The sequence below is a fragment of the Rhinatrema bivittatum genome, chromosome 1 (assembly GCF_901001135.1).
Source record: "Rhinatrema bivittatum chromosome 1, aRhiBiv1.1, whole genome shotgun sequence".
NCBI classification, from domain to species: Eukaryota; Metazoa; Chordata; class Amphibia; order Gymnophiona; family Rhinatrematidae; genus Rhinatrema; species Rhinatrema bivittatum.
In genome coordinates, this window is record NC_042615.1 from 47,523,776 (window position 1) to 47,548,888 (window position 25,113).

At 44.7% G+C, this 25,113-nt stretch overlaps 1 protein-coding gene across 1 annotated transcript in view; it reads left to right on the forward strand.

Annotated features, from left to right (window-relative positions):
- The first annotated feature begins 15,235 nt into the window (after positions 1-15,235).
- The window catches only part of REELD1 (reeler domain containing 1), a 46,855-nt gene continuing 36,977 nt past the window's right edge, over positions 15,236-25,113 (forward strand). Inside the window, exon 1 of the mRNA XM_029602462.1 lies at positions 15,236-15,609. Within this exon, the coding sequence (XP_029458322.1) occupies positions 15,598-15,609 (12 nt within the window). The 5' untranslated portion in view covers positions 15,236-15,597. The remainder of the gene's footprint in view (positions 15,610-25,113) is intronic.

Genomic DNA, 25,113 nt, shown 5'->3' on the forward strand with positions numbered 1-25,113 from the left:
TCATATATTCCATCCAGGAATTTTATGTCTCTAGCTTGTCCTGATGTTACCTTTACCCAAACAATATTGAGGTAATTGAAATCTCCCATTATTACTGCACTACCAATTTGGTTAGCTTCCTTAATTTCTCTCAGCATTTCATCGTCTGTCTTATCATTTTGGCCAAGGGGCCCATAGTATACTCTTATCGCTATAGTCCTACCCAACACACAAGGTATTTCTACCCATAAAGATTCTATTGTGTATTAGTCTCTTGAAGAATCTTTATCCTGTTGGACTCTATGCCATTCCAAACACAAAGCGCCATCTCTTCCTATCATTGTGATATAATTTGTACCCTGGTACGGCACTATCTCATTGATTATCAGGTCTCTGAGATGCCAATTAAGTCTATGTCATCACTCACTGCTTTACACTCTAATTCTCCCATCTTACTTCTTAGACTTCTGGTATTGACATACAGGCATTTCAAAGTGTGTTTTTTGTTTTTATTAACAGCCTGCTTTTCAGTTGACAGGAATAATTTGGAATCTTTTAACTCAGCTGATTCTTTACTTATAAGCACATGGGACTACATTTGCTTTTATTGGAACCTCTCTGTTGGGATGCCCTAACTCTTCTGTTTCATTTGTATCTTTCAAAGATGCATTCCTCCGAACCATGCACTGCTGAGTGACTGTCGGCTTTCCCCCTTGTTCTAGTTTAAAAGCTGCTCTATCTCCTTTTTAAAGGTTAGCACCAGCAGCCTGGTTCCACCCTGGTTAAGGTGGAGCCCGTCCCTTGGAAAAGATTCCCCCTTCCCCAAAAGGTTCCCCAGTTCCTTACAAAATTGAATCCCTCTTCCCTGCACCATTGTCTCATCCCATATTGAGATTCCGGAGCTCTGCCTGCCTCTGTTGGCCTGCGCATGGAACAGGGAGCATTTCAGAGAATGCCCTCCTGGAGGTTCTGGATTTCAGCTTTCTAGCCAGTTGGGTTTTTGGCATTGTCACTTTGATTATGCATGAGAGAGATTTCCATACCCTGTGTCTCCAATGTCTGCAAATCTATCTCATGCATATTCATTAGGAGGGGCTTGGGAAACAATGAATTAATCTAAAAGCTCAACATGGAGCAATTCCCAACGGAAATACTCCCCTCCCTATGCAGCTGCATTAATATATTTTGCATGCTTTGCACAGGTGTGCGCAGCATTAAGGTCAAACAGAAGATGAAAGCTTCTGGACAGGTAAATGCCTCAGTTATCTAGATGAAAATTAGCAAATGAATTTTTTGGTTGTTTGTTTTCAATTCAAGAATTTCTGGCTGGCCTGGTGCCTCATGTGGAGGGCCTTGGGTTCGATTCCTGGCTCACATCTGTTGGCTGGGGCTGAGGATGCTGCAGATGCAGTGTTCAGAGCCCCTAGTGGTGGGGGAGAGTCATAGCCATGGTGCAATGGTGACACATAGTGGCCGGATTCAGGTCTCCTGCTATCCAGGGTTCCGGAAGGAACGCTGGTGCATGGCCCCCGGGCAACAGTTGGGTGGTGATATAAAATAAGTGAAAAAAATAAATCTCTAGGTAGTTGCCAATGAAAGTTCAGGGTAGCAAATCCTAGTGCTGGAAGACCAAAAGAAGCAGGAGGTGAACAAACTGCTGGGTCAAAAAAAAAAATAACAAATTCCTGGCGAGCTGCAGTCTATGTAAACCCACAGTTTTTGGCACAGTCACACAGTTTTCTGTTTGTTTAAACTTCCTTGTGCAGCAGCCGAAGGTGGGCCTGGGACATAATGCAATGGGAGTAACATTTTAATTTTAAATGAGCACTGACCACCTCTACTGTTGTACAAGGATGAAATGTTCTCTGCAGATCTGCAGCTCTAACCCACAGCCAGGCCCCCGATGACAGAGAAAAATACCTTTTAATTAGAAGGTTATTTCCTTCATCCAGGAATGCAGAGTGCTACAATTTAGTATTATACAGCCGGTAGAGAACATTGCAGCCTAGCTGACTTGCTTTCTGTTATTTGCTTTTGTTAATATAATTCTGAAAATAGTCTTGAAAATGTAATCATTTGAAGCCGCTTGTTATTTCTCAGGCCTCCAGCCTCCGGAAACTGCTTTTCTTCAGGTGCTGCCCGCGGATGACGGACTCGGGAGTAAGTGCCTGCTCTGGGTGCTCTATTACGCCGGGAGGAAGGTATTACTGAGATATAACTCCGGCTCCAGGTGTTATCATTATGTTGAAATAACTCTGGGCAGGCAAGAAAACAAAGTGAAGAAATGAAAAAAAAAGCAAAGTAAAAGTTTGCCTGCTGACCCTAAGTTACTGCAGCCATGGTTAGTAGAAGGAAATTTGGTTAAGGATTTGGTTAAGGATGGAAGAAACAGCTTGTTTCCTAGTTAAGTGAAACTGTAGTAAGAAATGGGGGAGAGGGGTGGAGGAAGGTTATCATTTTAGGGCATCTCTGCATTCCTGACGGCTTTCATGTCAGCATAGCTGGTGAATATGGAGGGTCCCCCAGGTTGGTATTTCAACTGGGACCTGTCTGTATACTGATATTACAGCAAGGTCTCCTGAGGCACAACCAACCGAGCGACTTCAGCTCAAGAATTGAAATCTATTAATATATACTATGAAAAATGACTGTACTGATACTACAGCATTGATACTGGGTTTCCAAACTATTTGAAATAAGACTTTGTCTGTTAAATGCATTGCTTTGGATGCCCTAGGCCAGTGTTTCCCAATCTATTCAAGCAGAGGCAGTTCTGTAATTTATTTATTTTATTTATTTAGATTTTTATATATTCTGCTTTTCGGCACTTCAGAGTGTACATCAGAGTGGATTACATTCAGGCACTGTAGATGATTCCCTATCCCCACAGGACTTACAATCTAATTTTGTACCTGAGGTAACGGAGGGTAAAGTGACTTGCCCAAGGTCACAAGGAGTGACAGTGGGATTTGAACCCTGATATATAATGAGGCAGGGTAAAGTGACCGCATAGGTGGCAAGATTTTGAGGCGGCAAAATTGCCCCTTAAAACCTTCCTGCCACAGCTGCCTCACCCTTCATTCAGGCAAACTCTGGCAGCCGGAAAACCTGCAGTGCTGGCGGCATGGAGCAGTAACATACTGGCAGGGTTCCCACTCCCTGCTAGCAAAAAAGAAGGTTCCAGCGGCATGGAACTGCAATGTGCTGGCGGGACTCCCACTTCCCGACAGCAAAAGGAAGATCCAGTAGCCAAAGAAGAGTCACTGTGGTGCCGCCAGCGTTTTCCCCGCAGCCGGCGGCAGGAAAGGGCCTACGGTGCTGCCAGTGTTTTCCCCGCAGTCAGCAGCAGAAGAGGCCTTACTGTGCAGCCAGAGAAAAGGTCCAAAATGTGTGTGTGAAAGAAACTTGCCCTGTGAGAGTGAGTGCCTGTGTGTGAGAGAGGCTTTGTGAGTTTGTATGAGAGGGTGTGTGTTCGCATATGAGAGGGTGGGGGTGTGTATGTGTGTGTGTATATGAAAGGGTAAGTGTGTGTGAGAGGGAGGGTGGGTATGGGTGGATGTCTTTATGAGTGTGTGTGTGTCGGTATGAGAAGGAGAGTGGGAGTGTCTGTATGAAAGGGTGTGTGGGGGTAAGGGTGTGTATGTGTGTGTGTATAAGAGGGCGTGGAGGTTGTGTGTGTATGAGAGGGTGGTGGGGGGTGGTGTGTGTGTATGAGAGGTTGAGGGGTGTGTATGTGTATATATGAGAGGATATTTGTGTCTATATGTGTGTGTCTATGAGGTACAGTGCCTGCGCACGTGTCTGAGTGTGTGAGAGTACCTGTATATATGTGTGTGTGAGAGAGGTTAAAGTTTGTGAACCCTCCAATCTGCGACAATCTCAGGAGGACTGAAAATCTAAAGTTCTCAGGTATGGAGAGTGGGAGATTTTTTTTATCCTTGTTAGTTGTAATTATTGGATGTGATATATCTGCTGTTTTGAAATATTTTATTAGTGTTTGGTAATATTTTAAACATTTTATGTGTTTTTAATTGGCTGAATTTATCAGCAGATTTGATATTCTTTTTATTGATATGTTTAATGTTTTATATTTCTTAATTGTGTTTGCATTACTTACAGAGTTTAGCTTCTTGTGTTTTCCAGTTCAGTTTTTGTCTGCACACTTCAGTTTATATTTTATGATCTCTTTATTCTGTGTTTGGTGAGAGTCTATCTGTGTTCTGCTTGTGTGTCTGAGGTTAGGTATTCTGCTAGCATGTAGTTTCTGTGTAGGGATTTACAATAACCTGGCTTTAATCTGTTTTCCTAACAGGAGGTGTATTGGTGGTTAGGGCCTGATGTAATATTTGCAGTATGGCTTTTTCATAGGTTGAGTGCTAGCAGTTATGGTATGGAAGGCTTACTATATTGGAATTGGAATTCAGTTTCTTCTTGGCTTTATGTAGGCCAAGTTTATACCCAGTGCACTTTACCATAGGCCTAATACCATATGGGATCCAGTAAATCACTTTGATTACTATGAGAAAGGTAGTTTATTAAGTCTATTAAACTATTATTATTATTGAAAGTGTGGTTTTTTTTGCAGTGTATGACTATATAATATATATGCTGTTGTAAGTGATTCATTTATTTAAAATTATTTATATACCATCTAATAATAAAATACTGATCAAAACGGTGTACAATATACATATGCAAACAAAAATGAGAAATAGAAAAAGTACAATCATAAAATTATATTAAAAATTATAAAACAAATGTTTTAAAATAAATATCTAACTTTACAAACAAGAGATAGGAAAAGAAGATCAGTTTCACATGGATTTGGAGTACAAAATGGAAAATGTTGTATGTAGTAAAGTTATGAAAGATCTGTATCTGGGATGACAAATGCTTATGAGAAAAGATAGATTTTTAATGATTTCTTAAATTCTTTTGATATTTTTACTTCAGAAGATTGTACTTTGAATGTCTATTTTCCATATGCAATCTGCCTTTTTAGGTTGGTGAAGTTAATACATTTTAAAATGGAAAAGAATGCATTAGTTTTAATTATGTGGGGAAGGGAGGGAAGGGGGAATGAAAGGCTGTAAGTTCTGTCTACAGAATCTAATATCCTTGTATCAGCCCTAAGAGAGAGAGTGTCATACACATGGACTATGTAGTGGGTAGGAAAATTGGTGATTATTTTTGTCATAGATTAACCAACACACTTATAAATAAGTATAGAAGTTTTACTTATAAGTTTGAAAATAAGCAATAAAAACTTATAAAATTAGAGTTTGCATTAAAGAATATATATACAAAACACTTCCCCTCACGGTTCCTAAATGTGAGTTAGTCCCTGGGGAATTCTGCGCTACTGTGGAGCGCAGAATTTTTGCAGAATTCCTCCCCTGCGCAGAAAACAGCAGAGGAGACCCCGGCATGCCACAAATGGAGCGCGCGAAGTCGAAAGCCCCCGTGTGCTGCGGGACACGCTCTGCTCATGGCGACGATGAAGGCCCCAGTGTGCCGTTTGTGGCAATGAAGGCCCCGTTTGCCATGGGACACGCTCCACTTGCGGCAACAATGAAGACCCTGGCCTGCGTTCACGGCAAAGATGAAAACCCCAGTGAGAATGAATATGTGTGTGAGAAGAAGGAGAGAGGTGTGAGATAGGGGAGGGGGGTGTGAGAGATGAAGGGGTGTGACAGAGGAAAGGGGAGGGGGTGAACAGGAGGGTGTAAAAAAGAGCATGGGAGGTGAGAGAGCGGGGGGGGGGGGGGATGCTTGAGTGTGGGTGCCAGAGAGAGGGAGCCTATATGAGGAGATTGTGAAGGAGTGTGTATGTGTGTGAGAGATTGGGAGCGCGTGTGTATGAAAAAGGGATCATGTGAATGTGAAGGTGCTAGCCTGTGTGAAGGGATTGTGTATGTGTGAGACAGAGCCTGTGAAGGGGTGCATGAGAGAGACATAGGTAGCCTGTGTGAGGATGTATGTGTGAGAGAGAAAGGGAGCTTGTGTGGGTGTGTATGCAAGAGAGAGGGACTCTGATTGAGGGGATGTGTGTGTGTGCAAGAGAGCCTGAATGAGGGTGTGTGTATGTGTACTAGAGAGAGGGAGGGACAGAAGGAGCCTGTGTGAGGGGCAGTACTGAGAACGGGGTCAAACTCTGGGACTGGCGATAGAGTGGAAGGGGTTGAGCCTAGAAGTGGAGGGGAGAGATACCGGCAGGTGGAGGAGTTGGGGCCTGAGAGGGCAAAGTGGCCAGAGGAGAGAGAGGAAGAGACACTTACAGTAAATTTCTAGGGAAATTCTGCTCAAAATATTTAAAATTCTGCATCTTTAAGTAATAACTTTTTTCTGCATTAATTTGAAATGTTATTTTGACCAATATAAAGTTTGCAGAATTTTAAGTTTTTATGCACAGAATTTTAAATTTTTTTGCACAGAATTCCCCCAGGAGTAGAATCTATATATCTTTGGAGATCTGGGAACACAACGCACAGGCACTTCATTAACCTGTTGCGCCCGGTCACAGACGGCTGTGCCCTCTGTTGCTCACCTTTTTTCTATCTGACTCCGTTCATTTTGGAAAGATGGCTGCCTCCGCTTCTCCTCATCGCACCCTCCAGCGTCCTTGGTCCGGCATGGGTGATTGCGTTCGCCATCTTTCTCCAGGAGTCACCTAGGGCATGCGCGTGCGTGTGCAGCCCCGTCCTTTATATGCGTCATGGCGGGAACCTCAGGGGCATCCCCACCGCGTCCCCACCGCATGACGTCACTAGCTCTGGTATTTAATCTCCGCTCACGATTCCTTTTACGAGTTAGCAAGGAATCCTCCATGCTGATCTCTCCACGTTACCAGACGCTCCCGCTCTGTGTATTCTCGCTCCAGGATGACTTAGGTACCCGCTCCACGGGGGCCTTGCCTCGCTTCTCCTTACCCTCCGGGGTTACCTCCTACCAACTGGGACTCCTAAGGTACCCGCTCCTCGAGGGCCTTGCCGTGCTCCTACCTACTCTTCAGGGTTGCCTACCCATTACCAGGATGCCTATGGTACCCACTCCTCAGGGACCTTGTCCCTTCTACTACAACTACCAGCATCAGAGTGAGTACTGCCACTCCAGTTCTGTCTTTGCATTGTCTCATCTCTCTCTCCATAGATCCTCGGCCTACCCCGTACCGCAGACCACTACCGGATCTATTGGCTTCTCCATCTAAGCTTGGGTTCTTGGCCTACCCCGCTTCGCGGACCACTACCAGACCCATCTCCCTCTTGGGACCTGGTGAGACTATGGAACTGCCTTTTCCACCCTGCAACCTACAGACGGAACATTGCCATCTGGTTCCTCCTCTCCTGGCTGAAGTCATCACCCGTTCCTTGGGTTACCATCTACGTTGCAGTACAATAATCTGTGTCAATCTCTGCCTTGAGCTAGCCTATTGCTGCAAGTCCCCACAGGGCCCCGCCCTGTGGGAGGTGCCATGTCTTACAGCAACCAAGGGCCCACGCTTCAATGTGCAAAATACAACATAACCACTGTTAATGCCCAAAGCTATTCTGAGCTGTTCTTTCTCTGATTTCAACCAGCTTGTTTCATGTTGCTCTTTTTAAGTTAATTCTTCTGATCTTTGCTCTAGTTTCAGTCTTTCTCTGGGCTACTCCCATGTATTCTTGAGGCCCCAACCGCCTGTTCTTATCACATCAGCGAGCAGTTAGGTGTGGCCAAGAGGCTACTGTTCTGTTTTCCTCTGATATCTGCACAGTTAGCCTTCTGAATAACTGCTCTCCAATATATCTGATCTCATGACTTATTTTTTTGTTACAAGCAGACTAAGAAAAATAACATATTTATTCTCTGAATTTATCGACCTTATATCAAGTAATTATACTAGGGGGGTAGATTTTATAAATCTGCACCCGCGCGTACTTTTGTTCGTGCACCAGGCGCAAACAAGAGTATGCGGGATTTTAATAGATACACGCATAGCCGTGCGTATCCATTAAAATCCAGGGTCGGCGCGTGCAAGGCTGCCCAAAATCGGCAGCCTGCCTCCGTTCCCTTCCACCCCCCCGCACCTTCCCCTCCCTTCCCCCAGCTAACCCACCCCAGCCCTATCTAAACCCCCCCCCCCCCACCTTTGTTGCACAAGTTACGCCTGCACGATGCGATGAATGTCCTCCGATGACGCGCTGGCCGCGACACGCCCCCCGACACGCTCCCAACACGCCCCCGATGACGCGCCGGCCGCGACACTCCCTGACACGCCCCCCAGGAAAGCCCCGGGACTTACGCGCGTCGCGGGGCTTTGCATGCGCCGGCAGCCTATGCGCGCGCAAGGGGGGGTTGGGGAAGGTTTTCGTGGGTTACGCTTGTAAGCACAGAACAGTAGTAGAGAGATGGCCAATAGAATGTATGCTGGAAAATGGGAACGTGTGATGGTAAAATTAGAAATATTAAGAAAGGCCAATGATATCTCCATAGCTAAATTCTGAAGGATTACAATTTCATGCTTATGGCGTATGTTACCATAATTATCATAGCAGGTGATATAAGTGAATGATTCTAATGCAAAGAATATAAAATGTAACATAACAAAAACAAGAACCAAGCAAACAAACCACACAGTCTTTTCTATAAAATGTTCATAACTGTAACCATGGAGTGGAGATGAACATGCGGCATGGATGGTCTTTTGCATCTGTGTGTGTGCATCAGGGCTTGTGGACAAACATTCACTCTGATGACAAAACAGGCAAGCAATTCACGGTGCATCCCATCATCTTTCAGCAGTGACTCTTGCAACATGCTACAGTATGGATAAAAGTACAGGATGAAAAAATCCAAACTTTAACACTAACAGTTTCTTTGTACATGGTACTGCTCTACATTTACTCAATATTCTAAGCATATGCTCTAAACTCTTCTTTAACATAATCATTATCAGATGAATTGATTCCTCCACCGCCTATCCAATAACTAAGGCAGCTCCAAATCGCTAAACTTATAACGTTTCTCGCTTTCCAGGCAAATATCCTGCATCTTGCCATAACATCATGCTATAACATCAGGTTCTTTCACTAAATAAAAAATAATAATAGGAACAGAAAATAAGAAGAAACTTATGAACACAATGGGTCTTGTGCAGCAGATGTTCTGATCTGATGGAGAAATTTGCTGCAGCTGATCGGGATCATGCACTTTCAGTCTTGTCTCCCATTTCTTGTAGTGCGATCTCACCATTAATTAGACATTCAGATTAGTAAGCACATCTGCCTGATACCGAGACAGATAAGGAGAGGATAGACAAAAAGGGTCAACAAAACATATATATATATCCAAAGAAAATAAGAAATGCAGGCTGCTCTCTATATTTCTGATAAGAGGCTCTCACATTCCTTAGGACAATTTTGGTCTAACCAGCATAATTGTAACCCATCTTTTGAAGTAAGCAGCAGTTATATGGTCTAACATCCATTCTACAGCTTAGCACTCTATAAAAGTATACAGAAGGGTTAACAGTTGTATGGCTAAAATACTATCAGGTAAAGAATTCCTAAAGGGTGCCTTTGAAAGAAAGGAGCCCTCATCAAGGTACAGTTTCTGTAAAAACTCTATGATAGCCATTGGGGGAGGGGGGCATATCTCCCTCCTTATCACTTTGACAAATTGCAGATCTTACTTTTGTCCAGTTAGAGCTGGAAGTACATAGGAAATTCACTAAATTTCGTTCATCTGCAATAAAAGTCAACTTACATTCCCAGCTTCTTAACTCTTTGTCTGTTTAGAACTTTTAAACAGAAAAGCTAATTCTGTGCTAGAGAAACCAGTTTTTTCTTCTGTTTGTGTTTGTGTACGAAAGGCACAGTCAAGACTTGCATATCTTCCACTGTCCCTCTTCCTCACTAGCTCCATTCCCCTTATCTGTTAAATCTTCAGCTTCCTGTGGGTTTTTTTTAGGTTCTAAAGTACTGGTAATCAGCTGTACAGTATCAGAATTATTAATGTCCTCAACAGAGGGATTTTCTTGTCCCTTTGTGACCAGATTCTGCATTTCTGCATGACTATGGTCATGCAGAAATGCAGACTATGGTTTCAACTGCAAATGCACATGGACACTGAGCAAGATTTTCTGAATTTGACAGCAGTTCTTCAACTTAGTGCTGTAAGTCAGTCACACCTTCTTAAGAGAATCCTGACAATTAAAAGATGGTGGTAGCAGACAAAAGCATCAAACATGCCTTCAAACAGTCCCTGACATCTTCTGACATATCAGGAGAGGTAGGTAACTATTTCAGAGGTCAAGTCAGAGCTCTGTCCCAGCCTTATATTCTCTGTCACATCAGCTGTCTCTCTTTGGCTCAGTAACTGTGCTGCAGCATTCAGTTTGTTGTGAATGGTCCAGCCAGACACAGTATCAGAAACCTGGTCAGTGGGAACATTGCTAGACATACACATGATCCAGGTATTAACAGCAAAAATGACACATTCTTTTTGTCAATTTCTGCCTCTTATTTACTGTATAGCAATATAACAAACTAGGAGACAAATAAACACCAATCCCATTCTGTCACTAAATGTAGTAGATAGGAAAAAAGGTGATTATTTTGTCATAGGTTACACAACACACTTATTTATAAGTATAGAAGTTTTACTTGTAAGTCTGAGAATAAGCAATAAAAGCATACAAGATTAGAGTTTGCATTAAAGAATATATATACACAAAAATCCTTCTCCTCACACTTCCCAAACGTGAGTCTATATATCTTTGGAGATTCGGGAAAACAGCGCCGGGAAACTAGCAACAGCTCATCAGGCACTTCATTAACTACAGTGAATGTCTAAAGCTATTCTTCTGAGCTGTTCTTTCTCTGATTTCATCCAGCTTGTTTCATGTTGCTCTTTTTAAGTTAATTCTTCTGATCTTTGCTCTAGTTTCAGTCTTTCTCTGGGCTACTCCCATGTGTTCTTGAGGCCCCAACTGTCTGTTCTTATCATATCAGCAAGCAGTTAGGTGTGGCGGTATCTGCATAGTTAGCCTTCTGAATAACTGCTCTCCAATATATCTGATTTCATGACTTGTTTTTTGTTACAAGCAGGCTAAGAAAAATAGCATATTTATTTTCAGAACCTATAGGCCTTATATCAGTTAATTACACTAATAATATCAGTGATTTCTCTGCTTCATTACTCTCTATCATAGTACAATATTCTTCCACAAGCTAACTAACGGGCCGATACAGTAAAAGTCTCCTGTGCGCGTGATTTAGTATCGGCCCGCATGCAAATGAGGGCCCGTGGTAAAAAGAGGCGCTAGGGACACTAGTGCGTCCCTAGCGCCTCTTTTTTGACAGGAGCGGCGGCTGTCAGCGAGTTTGACAGCTGAAGCTCAATTTTGCCGGCATCGGTTCTCAAACTCGCTGACAGCCACGGGTTCGGAAACCGAATGCCGGAAAATTGAGCTTCCGGTTTTCAAGCCGCGAGCCGAGGGACGATTTAAAATTTTTTTTTTTAAATTTCAAATTATTTTTAAATTTTGGGACCTCTGACTTAATATCGCCATGCATTTGCATGTTGTGGGCGCTATTAGTTTCGGGGGGGGGGGGGGGGGGGTTTGGATGTGCGTTTTTGACGCGCTATTTCCCTTACTGAATAAGGGGTAAAGCTAGTGTGTCGAAAATGTGCGTCCAAACGCGGGTTAACAGTACAGTGTGCTCCACCGGAGCACACTGTACTGTATCGGCCTGTAACTGCTTAAAATAATTTCCCACACACCATTTACCAACCTCTCACAACCCCAGGGGGCAGATCTTGGAGAAGAGTGGGAGGCAGGCAATAGGGAATAGAGGAGTCCTATTTCTAGACCCAGGAGGTGGGGTGGCCAAAGGCCACCACCCCATTAAACATTTCTCCAGTGCCTCCTAGTGTGAACGCCGAAGACTGAGAACAAAAAAATAACAGGCCCAAAAACTGAGTGCTTAGAGCAGTGAGCTGCAGACAAGGGAAGGCAGGGTTCAAATCCTATTGCCATTCCTTGTGACCTTGGGCAAGTCACTTCACCCTCCATTGCTTCCCCTTGCCCTGGCCCTTGGTGTTTTCACCTGCACCGGGCCACGGGGGCAGGGGGAGGGCACCATTTCATCCTTTGCCTCAAGCAGCAGATTGCCTTGAGCCGCCCCTGTATTCAAGCCCAAGGCACACCTGCATTAAGGAAAATGTGCAGCAATGGAGAGGATTCGTATGTTTAAAAAGAGAGGTAGGGAAGCACTGAAAGCCCCACCAGTCTCTTCCAAATTTTAAAACAAAGGGAGAGAGGGGTTTGGGTGACACATTAACTCATCACAGTAGAGTAGTTCCTCATATATACAAGTGCAGTAGTAGGGAGGCGTTGGTGTGGTTCGGGCAGCTGGCTCGCTTAGTTACCTTGGTTGCTGCATGTGGCTGCCAGAGCCTCCTCCACTTCTGCTGCTCTTAACAGAGTAAGTTGTACTTGGTGTATGCTCTCGCCATCTTGCTCAGCGTGGGGATAGGACGGAGGCTCAGGAGGGGGAAGATGAGGAGTGCTGTGTGCTCTGAGTGCTGTATAAAGTAGGGCCTGACTATCTATGCCCTGCTTGCTGCCCATTAATTAATATTATTACCACATCCTGGGGCTCATGCTGTGGCTAGGAAAAGGAAGCATGCGTGATATCAGGTGTTCTCAGAAAGAAGCTCCTACATGTTTAAGAGCAACCCCCGGTGACTGTTGTTCTATGAGGTGCTGAGAGCAGAGTCCAGAGGGATGTGAATCGGGCTTCGGACGATTGAAAATATCGGACGATATTTTCAAAATCATCAGAAATCGGGGGCTCCCCCAAAACGATAGGAAAACCCCAGGATATTGATCGTGGGGGTTCTCTTATCATTTTGGGGGAGGGCGGGAAAAACGGCACACAGATAACCCCTAAACCCACCCTGACCCTTTAAAACTAATACCTTAGCTTCCCCCACCCTCCCTTCCCCCCAAAAAACTTTTTACAGGTACCTGGTGGGTCCAGTGGGGGTCCCTGGAGCGATCTCCCGCTCCCGGGCTGTCGGCTGTCACTAATCAAAATGGCGCCGATGGCCCTTTGCCCTTACCATGTGACAGGGTATCCGTGCCATTGGCCGGCCCCTGTCACATGGTAGGAGCACTGGATGGCCCACGCCATCTTGTGCTCCTACCATGTGACAGGGGCTGACCAATGGCACCGGTAGCCCCTGTAAAGTGCTAGGCTCGCGTGATTTGATTAGCGCACAGGCCAGCACATGAGGAGCAGTAGAATGGCTCCTGCTGGTATTTGTGTGTGTGTGTGTGTGTGTGTGAATGAATGAATGCCTTACTGGGGTGCAGTGTGTATGAATGAGTCTTACTGGGGTATGGGAGTGTGGTGTGTGTGAATGAGATCCTGATCTGAGGGTGTGGTGTGTGTGAATGGGAGCCTGCCTCAAGGGTTGTGTGTTTGAATGGGAACCTGTCTGGGGTGTGTATATGTGAATAGGAATCTGTCTGGTGTGTGTGTGTGTATTTCTGAGTGCATGGGAATCTGTCTGGGGTTGTGTGTGAAGGAATGGGAACCTATCTAGTGTGTGTGTGTGTGTATGGGAATCTGTCTGGGGTGTGTGTGAAGGAATGGGAACCTATCTAGTGTGTGTGTGTGTGTGTGTGTGTGTGTATGGGAATCTGTCTGGGGTGTGTGTGTGTATGGTAACCTGTCTGGAGTTGTTTGTGTGTGTGAATGGGAGCCTGCCTGGGTGTGTGTATGTGTGAAGAAAATTTGTGCTGCCGCACTAATCCATGCCTTACTCAGGATGACTGGAAATAAAACTTTTTCCATCCTTATTAGTTTAACTTATTGGATTGTGTCTGCCATTTTGAAATAATTTGTTTGGGAAATTTTTTAAATTTTGTATGAGCTCTTTCCTTAGATTATTGGAAATATTTTTATAAGAATGGTTTTACTAATATGATTGATTTATATTCCTTGATTTTATTGTTTTTGAATGATTTATGAGGGCTGATGCTGTTTCTGTTTCTCCGTTGCTGCATTGCCTACAGAGTCTGGCTTGTTGCAGTTTGTGGTTTCCGGTTCACTTTATAGTTTATAGTCTCTTTATTCTGAATTTGATGAGGGTGAGTCTGTGTTCTGCATGTTCAAGTGAGGTGGGGTATTCTGTTTAAAAAAAAAAAAGCGAGGAGTCGGGCAGTACAGTAATGTTCGCACAGGACAGCAAAAATGCTAGCACCAGCCCTGCATGTCACCCCTGCAGTTTTCACATGAAAAACCCGAATGGAAGAGAATGAATGGGGAATGCCTGAGACAAGTCCCTTCCCCTGCCCTTCAGAAAGGAAACCACTTATTTCATTCCACTTACCACAAACAGGGTCGCTATGAGCCTGCCTGGTAACAGGTTAATCTGGGCCACATTCAGGATGATTCTATCCCAGCATTTGTTTTGTAATCTTCACAGTACAGCTGCTGCCTGAAGTGTTCAATAGCTTTCCCATGCAAACCAGCAGACATTGCTTAACACTGGCTCTGGCTTCTAACATAAGCAGGTTGCTTTGTTTAAAAATAAATGTAGAATACTTCGGATTACATTAAATCACTTGCATTTTTAATTAAAACAATGTTAAATTCTTTTCTGTTGATTGCCAATTAAAGACACAAAATTCGGCCATACCTGCACCAGCTTTGGTGTGGCCTTCGCTCCTTGTGACCTTGAGCAAGTCACTTTTATCTCAGGCACTGGCTTTGACTGTTAACCTAAGCAGTGGGCTCCTCACCATCGTGCAAGGCTGCATGCAGGGCTGGTGAATGAAGAGCAGGAAAGTTCAGTCTTATTCCAGCAGCTGTCACCCAAAGTCAGAGCAGGTCGGCTCTGTTTACAGGATGTGTGCGCAGCTTCCTGGGAGGCTGCAGGGCAGCTCTGTAACAACGGCAGCTGCCGGGACGAAGCCGCCGGGCCGATTGCGCTCCTAATGTAAACACAGCCCCCTCCCTTAAAAAAAAGGAAACCCTTTTTTAATATACCGACTATTGACTCTCTTCCGCCAACACGAGCAAGTTCATGAAAGCTCGGATCACTGTGACAGGCCGAAGGGTCAAAGGCTGTGGTGAAGCGCAGGCCCTCCTGCAGCTCGATGGGGGAGGGGGAGCCCCTGCGGGTCGGGGGGGGGGGGGGGTGAACGATGCCGGGGCTGCGGAATAGTGAGGGGGGGGGGGGTAGGAAGGGCTTTGGCCCCACACATCCTCCTCCTCCTTCTTCCAGGGGGACCTGGAGACGAGGTCACCTCACAGCTGCACTCCCAGGCGGATCCCCCCCGGTCTCCAGACGGAACCCGTTGCCTTCCCTTTACTTTTATTTCCCCGGGTTTGTTCTCGTTGCAGGGTCTCAACGTTTTGTTAAAGAAAAAAAAAAAAAAAGGAAAGCTGTGAAAAGACAACTAATCAGATTAAGGATGGAGTTTAGGAGCCTGGGAGAAAGTGTCTCTGGGTATTAGCGGCAGGCGAGCGACAGCTGCCAGGCCTCCGATTCGAGGAGAGGGCTCCTTAAAGGACGTTTCTGGGCCCGGCGGAGGGGACACTGGCGGAGGCAGCCCGAGGCGCGATGCCGGCTAAGGTGAGTGCGGGGGCCGGGGCCGGGGGAGGGCCCGGGTCGCGCACCCAAAGCTTGGCATTTACCTTTAGCAAGAGTAAGGCCGGCGCGAGCCCGGGAGCCACCGGGGGAGTTCCGGCAAAGGAGAGGCGGGGGTCAGGCGGCCCAAAAAGGTCAGCAAACGTGGTAAATGCATCCGACGGCAGGAGGCGATGCAACATTACAGCCTTTGCAGCAACCACAACCACACGAAGAGGTGGTTTCCAAAACTTGGAGCACTTTTAGTTTGTTCCTGCTGCCTATATATGTAATTTTTTTTTATCCTGGTTTCTAAGTGAAACGAAAAACTCCGCAGTTGGATATTTATGGTGCAAAAGAAAGATTTGGTATTCTTTTTTTTTGAAAGAATGATTTTTCTCATTATCTGCATGAAAAAAAAAAGCTAAAAATAATTATCTTGGTAATCAGTTACAGTTCCTGGAGAGGCAGACTCATCCGTTTTTAAGAAATGGGATGAACTCCCGAGTTATAGGTTCATGTATAACATACATACACGGGTCTTTCTGTTTATTTGCTCCAGCCCAGATCAGGGTCAGAGGATCCGGACAGCTGCTTCTCATACCCTGGTGCAAAACATTGACGTAGGTGAAATCACTTTTTGGCTGTACACCCAGCAGCCCTGAAAAGGCATGCATAAATGAACCCTCCTGCTTCCCTTTCCTTTTCTTCTGATTTAAGATTTTACTTTTAACTTTCACTTTTACCAATTTGTGTTCTATTAATTATGTCGGCCCCTCACACTTCCTAGACTTCAATGCCAATGCCTACAGTAGGGCAGAATTCTAGGGAAATTCCATTTTAAGGAGAAGAGGGATTATTTTTAAAATATTTTCTTTAGCATATATATATATATATATATATATATATATATTTAAAAGATAATGAATAAAGGGGTAAGTCTGAAATGCCCCTTGACAGGCTCTCCATTGAACCAGGTGGGAGAAGAGAGTAATGCATGGTAGGCACCCAGGAGCATACTGGCTTTGCTGGCACTCGGAGGGTAATTTGGTAATGCAGTGGATAATTTATGCAGTGAAGGCGGACATAAGTGACACCACATTTCAAAGGGAAGGTACGCGTGCATATTCGCTATGAAAACAATCCCATCGGAAGTAACCACGTGAGTTACACCTGCTGTTACTGCCCTTAGCAGTATACATGAGGGTAACTATAAGCAAATTGTTGAGCAGACTGGATTTATTTATTTATTTAACCGTTTTATATACCGAAGTTCTGGTAACAGAGTTACTAATCACTTCGGTTTACATTACAACAGTTAAATGACAGTATATAGAATAATGTCTTACAATGAACAAGGTGAATTGAAACTTGGAAGAAATAAACATTATCTTACAATGAACAAGGAGAATACAATTTAAATGCAAAATATTTTGAGACTGGATGGACCATCTGATCTTTCTCTGCTGTCATTACTATGTTACTATGTAAATTTCCCAGGGAAACTTGTATGCAAACTTTTAAACCTGAAAAATACACATGTAAGTGACAACCCTAACCAGTCCAGTTGAACTCAAGCATAAGCGTGACCTGCATATGAAAGTTTACCTGCACATCAGGCAGACAATTTGCTAAAATCCCGTTTGCATTTAACAATGACTCCCTCAAAGACTGCCCGAAGGAGGCTCATATTTTGTGAAGTCCCTAGCAAGACCCCTCACCTGGTAGCCTGCCCTTTCAGTGTTTTTGAGCACCAGGGCACTCTCAAATCATTACTGGGTGCTGGGCAGGGCCTTTTGCTTCCAATGCATCACAATGCAGCCGCAAGCTGAAGAAAGCAAGCAGGGGTGAATAGTTTTCACAATCCAAACCACCAATAATAACTTTAGCATGAGCTGTGGTTTTGCAGAGACCCCTAATTGTATTCTGCACTCAGTGTCAGAACTGCTGTTCCTTAAGGCACAAAAAGAACATGTGACTAGTGGTGATTTCATCCTTGCAGGTGACCCTTCCCCCCCCCCCCCCCCCCCCCACACACACACACACACTCACACTCCTCATCCACCCTCTCCCCCCAAAATTCATCCTCCACAACTGCTGTGTTGCAACATGTCCATTGGATTATTGAGAGCTGCATATCTAAAGTAAGCCCAAAAGGATTACTTTGAGTAGAAAAGAGTCCATAAATACAGGGGCAATTGCATCAGGTTTTATTGTTTGCCTCATTATGGGGTCTCTGAAAAGGTGTAAATATTTGCTGTCTTTGAGAGTCTCTCTTGGTGGGAGTCGATGCCATGCTCTTGAAATACAGGGTAAGTGATTTAGTTCCCAGATGTAAGGTGCTGTCTGTGCTTACATCAGATACTCTGCAGGATATCCAATATGTCTACCAGCATCGGAAAGGGAAACAACTGAACTTTGCAAATTGTGTCAGCCTGGCATCTGTCCAGGCCATCCAGTCTCTATGTGACAAGATTGGGCAGAGGAGAGATTACGATTGCATTTACTCCTTAAGTTTCCTGTACTGTCTTTGCAAGTGCAAACCTCAAAAGCAGACAGTTTTTAATGGTGAGCAGCAGGGACCCACAGATGACAAATGGCAAATATTTTTATGTTTAAATATCTTTATTGAGTTTCGCAGAATACAAACATTTCCAAATAACCAGAACAAATAAACAACGACTAGAGTAGTAACAGTAGGCATATAATGAAGGCAATGCATTCCCTTAATCCCACTAAACCCTCCCTCCCCTTTACCCCCCCCCCCCAAAAATGGGGCATAGAGAACATTGACCGAAAACATGAAGAGCAGGCTGGTGGAAGCTTCACAACCCCCCCTTACTACAAAACAGCCCCCCCCCCCACTCCCCTCCCCCCCTTAGGCCAAAACAAGGGGACAAAAACATGAAAAAGGAAAATTAATGAACAGAAGGCAGAGAAAAATCATTGAGAATTAAACTGCATGCTCTGTGAGGCAAAAACTGAATATACCAGTGATATACCAGCGATGTCTATGCGCTCTGCCACCTTCTCAGCCAAACACAAAGGGCGAATTTGATTTTTCCAAATTAGGGGAGTCCGGTCCCACCCAGGATTGAAGGATGGGCTCCTTGGCTAACAAACCTTCCGAATCCACAGCTGCTTACATTTCTGCCCCAATGCCACTCCTCGCAGGTAGTCAAAAAGAAGGACGGGAGTCTGAAAAGGTAGCTGTATCCCAGTCACTCGAAAAATGAAAGTGCCAGCTGCGTGCCAAAAAGTCTGAACTGTAGGGCAACCCCAAAACTTGTGACCCAGACTGCCCGGTGATAGAGTGCATTTCTCACACATAGGCGAGGGGGTAAGGTTAAGACGGTGAGTGCGGATCTGGGAGGAATAATAGCGCGTGAGGAATTTATATATGGCAAATATTTTTAACCTACAAGGCCATGCAGCCCTGCTTTTCAGGTGCAGCTACTCTGTACCCTCTGCACTGGGTATCCACCCCATAAGAGGCACTAAATGCTTGGCCTGGAAATAGCTTTGTAGTTATGATGTGGCAAGGCCCCCTGTGCTCTTTATCTGTCTAAAAGTCAAATGTGCAACTTTTTATGCTTCCAATTGAATCTAGAAAAAGCGCTATATTCACATCCCTGAATTCTGAGCCTGAGCCATGAACTGGATTCATTTGGAACAGGGACAGAAATTTATGCATCTTGATGGCACTTATGGGCCCCTCTGAAGCCGGGGGTCAGGCTGTTTCATCTTGCTAAGTTAGTCATCTTCCCAAAGACTCTACGACTACTACATATCATGCTACTAGATGTTAGATGATAGTTTATTTTATAAAGGTCAGCTAACTTCACTGGGACTTGGATGCTTAAATACCTGTTATCAATTGGCATGCACTTAAATGATCTACCCATCTATAACCTCCAGAGAAATGCACCACCTCCAATTCAGAGTAGTTCATCTTATACTTCAATGTTCTCTTCTGCTGTTCCAAAATATCAGTTGCAAAGATCAATAAATGACCAGGACTTGAGATATACATACACAGTGGCTATAGTGGGTCTGTGCTCCCTTCCAAAATGTTCACCTTTTGTTGACGTAAAGCCTGGAAGGAAAATGGATTAAAATAGTGTTTGTTCCAAGTAGCCATACATCCCACCCAACAACTGCCAAGAGAAAAATATATTCCAGAATTCCTTAGAAAAGGAAGTAGAAATAACAACATGGAATAGCTTGGTTGGGTAAGTGTCCACCTTCCTTGGTTTTCTGTAGCAATCCTAAAATCTTAAAAGTCTAGTGTAACCAATCACCTTCCAAAGCACGCACACCAAGTGAATTGGCCCCACTTATGTTAAATTTTATTGATTCACACGATAAGAGGATACATTCTGCAGTTTCTGTTGGTTCCCTCTGCTGGGTAGTACATTTGAAAGCTAAGGCCAAGGAACTGTCAGAAGAACTCTGGGGGAAAGGTGTGCAAGGCACAGATCTGGGAATAGGTATTAAAGAATTGCAAAGTCCTTGAATATCCCTCGAAGCTGATGATTAAGAGGTGGAAAGTGTATGGCATACCAAGATCCTGCTTGGATCAGGCTGTCCATCTAAACTGGATAGCCGAGCAAGGAGGAAACTGATCAGGGAGACAACCAAGAGGCCAATGGAAATTTGAAAGAGCTCCAGGCTTCCATGGCCAAGACTGGTCACAGTTTACACGTGACTATTCCAAGCACTCTACAGATATGGCCTGTATGATAGGGTGGCAAGAAGGGAAGCCATCACTCAAGAAAGCCAACCTTGAATCCTGTTTGAAGTACGCAAAGGAATACTGAGGACATAAAAGTTTTGTGGTTTGACAAAAATAAAATAGATTTTTAGACCTGAATGTAAAGTGTTTCGTTTGGTGCGAACCCAACACAGCAAATCATCCAGAGAACACCATCCCTACCGTGGCGGCAACATCATGGGGATGTTTCTCATTGTCAGGACAGAAGGAACAATTAATGCAGAAAAGTACAGAAGAATCCTTGCAGAAAACCTGCTACCCTGTAGATCCTCAGCAAAAGAAAGCTGAACCTTGGATAGAAGTTCACCCTTCAGCAAGACAACAGCCCAAAGCACACAGCTAAAGCTACTCTGGAGTGGCTAAGGAAGAAAAAGAGCCTTGACCAATTGAAAATATGTGGCATGACTTAAAGTTTGGTGTCCATTAATGCTGCCCACGGAACTTGATAGAGCTCGAATTGTTTTGTAAAGAAGAGTGGTCTAAATATTGACAAATATAGGTGTGCACAGTTGGTGGAGACCTACCCCAACAGACTCACAGCTATAATTGGTATTTCCACCAAATATTGACAGGGGGGTGGAGACTTATTCAATTGTTGGATTTCAGGGTTTTTTAAATTTCTATTTGCTTTGAACTCCAATAAAACATTTTTGGCCCTGAAAAGTGTGGAGCATGGTGTGTTGAATGAAAAAAAAGAGATCATTTAAATGCATGCATATTCATAGCGGTGTAGACTTTCTATAGCCACTGTACATTGTGATGAGGAAAGCCCCTTATCACGGTTAGGAGGTGAGCATAGCATTGCGTTTGCTAGAGTGAGATGCAAAAGAAGAAAGCCCAGAGCACAAAGCAGATGTGAAAGGACCACAACTCCCAGAATTCCATGGGAGAGGTAGCATGAATGGGGCTCTGAGAGTGGAGTTCCTGAGTACAGAGAGGGTGGGGATTCTGACTCCCCAAAAAGAGCACAGGTAAGGTTACTAGAGGGGCAGAGAGAGGTTCTTCAGAGCATGAGGAGGACGACAAAAGCTGTCTGGAACTGATCCAAGAGGAATCGGAGCACATGGAGGTGGAGATCCCAGGGGAGCCAGACTGAGGTCGGTGTCAGCCACAGTTCTGGATTTAAGCATGGGGAAGCTGTACTGAGCTTTGAAAGACTGAACCTGAACTCTTTGCAGTGGGATTTCTTTTTCTCCTGTTTGAGTTCCTGAGCCGCAGAATTTTGAGACTCCAGGGGCGAGGCACCAGAGGCCTCAGGTCGACCTTTTGAACTGGATGGAGGCCTTTGGGTTTTTCTTGCTTTTGGCTTGTGGCGGTTTGGGAAGGGAAGGAGCTGGGGCCTGGACTCAGAAGCCTAGAATCAGTGCTGAAGCCCCTTCTGGTGCATTTGTTTTATGTTTCTGTTTTATATTTCCCACCCCTTCTCTCTGTTTATCTTGTTGAGGGTGAGCCAGAAGGCCCAAGGAAGTGGGAGGCTCAGCTCAAAGACCTAAGGACTATATTTACACCAAAGGAAGATTTATCGGAAGGAGAATAGTCACAATGTACTTCAGAGGAGAATGGACGGATGAAGTCAAGTCAGTGTCTTGGTGACATTCGCGTTTCCTGACAACAGATCCTGGCAGTATATACAAGAGTACATCCACCACCTCCAGTGTTTTTCTCTGTCTACTACACTAATCCTGCTGATGTTTCTGGGCACCAGAAAGAGGATCTTCCAAGGAGCAGGCCCACCCCTATGGAGCCCTCTACCAGCAACGTTCAGACAAACCCCAGGCCTCCTAACCTTCAGAAAGCTGATAAAAACAGGGCTCTTCCAAACAGCATCTGGCTCACAACTGCAACTCTGAGGGGTAATCCAGAACCCTGCCAACGACTACTGCACATTGTAATGTACCTGTCTGGATTTTGAGGCTCTACCTGACCGAGACTCCCCCACCCCCAAGCAAAACCTCCTATCCAGATGCCCATACTCCCAGCCATCGGAGATATTAAAGAGTATCTTACCAGTTCTCTATAGCAGCGATACTCAACCAGTGTGTGGGACACACCAGAGTGTCGCCAACCACCAGCAGGTGTGCCGCAGCTTCTTGGCATCCCACTGCCCCGGTCATGCTTCCCTTCCTCTCCTTCATCACAACGAGATGCACATATTCTTCTACTAACACTGCTGCCGTTCCGTCCGGGCAGGAATGGCAGCAGCAATATCTTCTTCCCGCCACCGTGGCCCAGAACTGAAAGTGGGGTGCATGGGAAGAAGAGAAGACCATGCTGCATAAAGCACCAGCAGCAGTGCAGACCTGGACCAAAATGAAGCACATCCAGTGATCAGCGATGGGAGTAAGAACAGAATTAGCCACCCACAACTGATGTGATTCTTCATTTTCAGGCCACAGGGACTGGAGGAGGAGGCTACTGCACCTGCCATTTGTGCTGGGGAGAAGGGGGGGCCATGAGTGAGAGTGAGCCAGAGGGAGAGAGAACATGTGTGTGTGACTGAAAGCTTGTATGTAAGTAAGAGAGAGTGTTTTTGTGCAAGTGTGATTGACAGAATGTGTCTAAGTGAGAGAGCATGTGGGAGATTGAGAACATGTGTGTAAGTAACAGAGAGCAGGTGTACGTGAGAAAGCATGTGTGTGATTGAGAGAGAGACTGGTCAGGGAGGTGACTGATGTGAGTGTGGGGGAGACAGACTGGTCAGGGAGGTGACTGATGTGAGTGTGTGAGAGAGAGACAAAGACTGGTTGTGGGCCCTAAGGAAGAGGACTGTGAGGACAGAGCTTCAGCAGCCACTGCTGCTTCTGGTGTGTGCTTTTGGCCTGCAAGGGAAAGGAGTAGGAGAGTTGCTGGAGAGGGTAAGTAAAGGTGGCTTTTTAAGATTATTTTTCATGATTGATTGCCATTTTAATTATTGGGTATTATGTGATGTCTGCTGTTTTGAAATATTTTATTGATATTTGGACATGTTTTAATAAATTTTATGAGTTTTTAATTGTTGGATGTTATTCTGTTCATCAGCTGTTTTGAAACATTTATTAGTATAATTTTACAATTATTTCTGCATGGGATTCTATAGCAGCTTGGCTTATTCTGTTTTCCTAATAGGAAGTATATTGGTGTTTAGGGCCTGGTTTAATATTTGTAGTGTAGGCATTTGTATTAATCTTACTTGTTGTATTTTCTCAATAGGACATACATTAGTGGTAAATTACTGTCTTTGCATAAGGAAGGCTATTGTGCCTGGTAGTAAAGGGAGTTTGTTTTGCTTTTACTGAAATGCCACCAGAACGAGAATATCTTTTATGTATGGTGAGTTGACGGGTAATGCCCTAGTTCTGGCTCTGCACCCATTGTTGGGGGTCGAGGGGGTTTCTGTGGATGCAGAGTGGATGTTTACATTTAGCCCCGTGATGGTCTCACGTTCAGTGTGTCCTGCATGTGAGAACCACCTGTCAGGTGTGTCCCGGCTGAATAAAGGTTGAGAACCACTGCTCTATACTACTAATTGTGACCAGCCTTTTACTATAAGATAGAATTTGATTGTAAATAATAACCCTTTCCAGCTCTTGTATTCTTAAACAATAAATTTTATTCTTAAATACTGTAGTTGTAGCCTTAGCATGAAATTAAATGATAATGGTGATGAGATCTCATTTTCTCAGCCAGCAGCGGTATGACCAAGGCGTACAGCACTGGGGATAAACGCCACTCTCCAGTGCTCCGGGCAGAGACTGGTGCCTGTTGCTACACACAGAGGCTTTTACCAACTGATATGCCCCACGATTCCCGGAGGCGAAATGGCAGCTTCTGTTGCCCTTTATTAAAACCGTTTTCCAACATTTTATGACTAACAGGCATCTAGGGTTGCCCCCAAACTGTGCTGTTCCCTTTCTCCGTGCGAGGAGCGGAGGAGTATCCCGGTGCTTACAGCGGTGGGCCGAGAACCAGGGAAGCCAGGGTTGAAATCCCACGTCCGCTATCGCTAGTCCTTTACGACCTTCAGCATGTCACCTCAGCCTCCATGGCCTCCAGATTATAAACCCTACAGGGCAGAGAGCTAACCTACTGTCCCTGAAACTGTCCACACAACTAAGTCTTGTGCAGTGTTCCTTAGCGCCAGCAAACTCCTGCCCTAATCAAAACCCTTTTCACAGCTAGTAAATGTAACGTCTGACAGCTAGCAGGCTATAAAAAGGGCTTTAAAACAGCAGAGGGACCTTCACTTTTAAGATGTATTTTATCTACAAAGTACACTAACAAGACACCACAGGCAAGCAACAACTTAGAGTTTGGGCCAACTAATGTTGTTTTAAACAGTTTATTTGTTTTTATATTTTGCTTTTCAGACATTTCCCTGTATTAGGTTATAATCTAAGTTTGTCCTGAGGCAATGGAGGGTGAAGTAACTTACCCAAGGTCACAAGGAGCGGCAGTGGGGTTTGAAGCCTGGCTTGCAGCCTGCTGCTTTAATCACTCGGTTACTCTGGTCCCCTGCCCCTCTGTTATTTGTGAGCATATGAGGAAAGCCAAGGTACAAATAGTTATTTTGTACAAGACCAGTAAATCTAGTAATCCACTAGTAGCCCTAACTCGTAGTGCACACTTTTGGTTCCTCTGTGCTTGCTGATGCTTTGCAGAGTTTAGGGGGAAGAAAATCAGTCCAGGAGAAATGCAAGCTGCGGCAACATAGTGAGGTTTTTCACAGATCTCACTGGTTTTCTTAAAACAGAAACAGT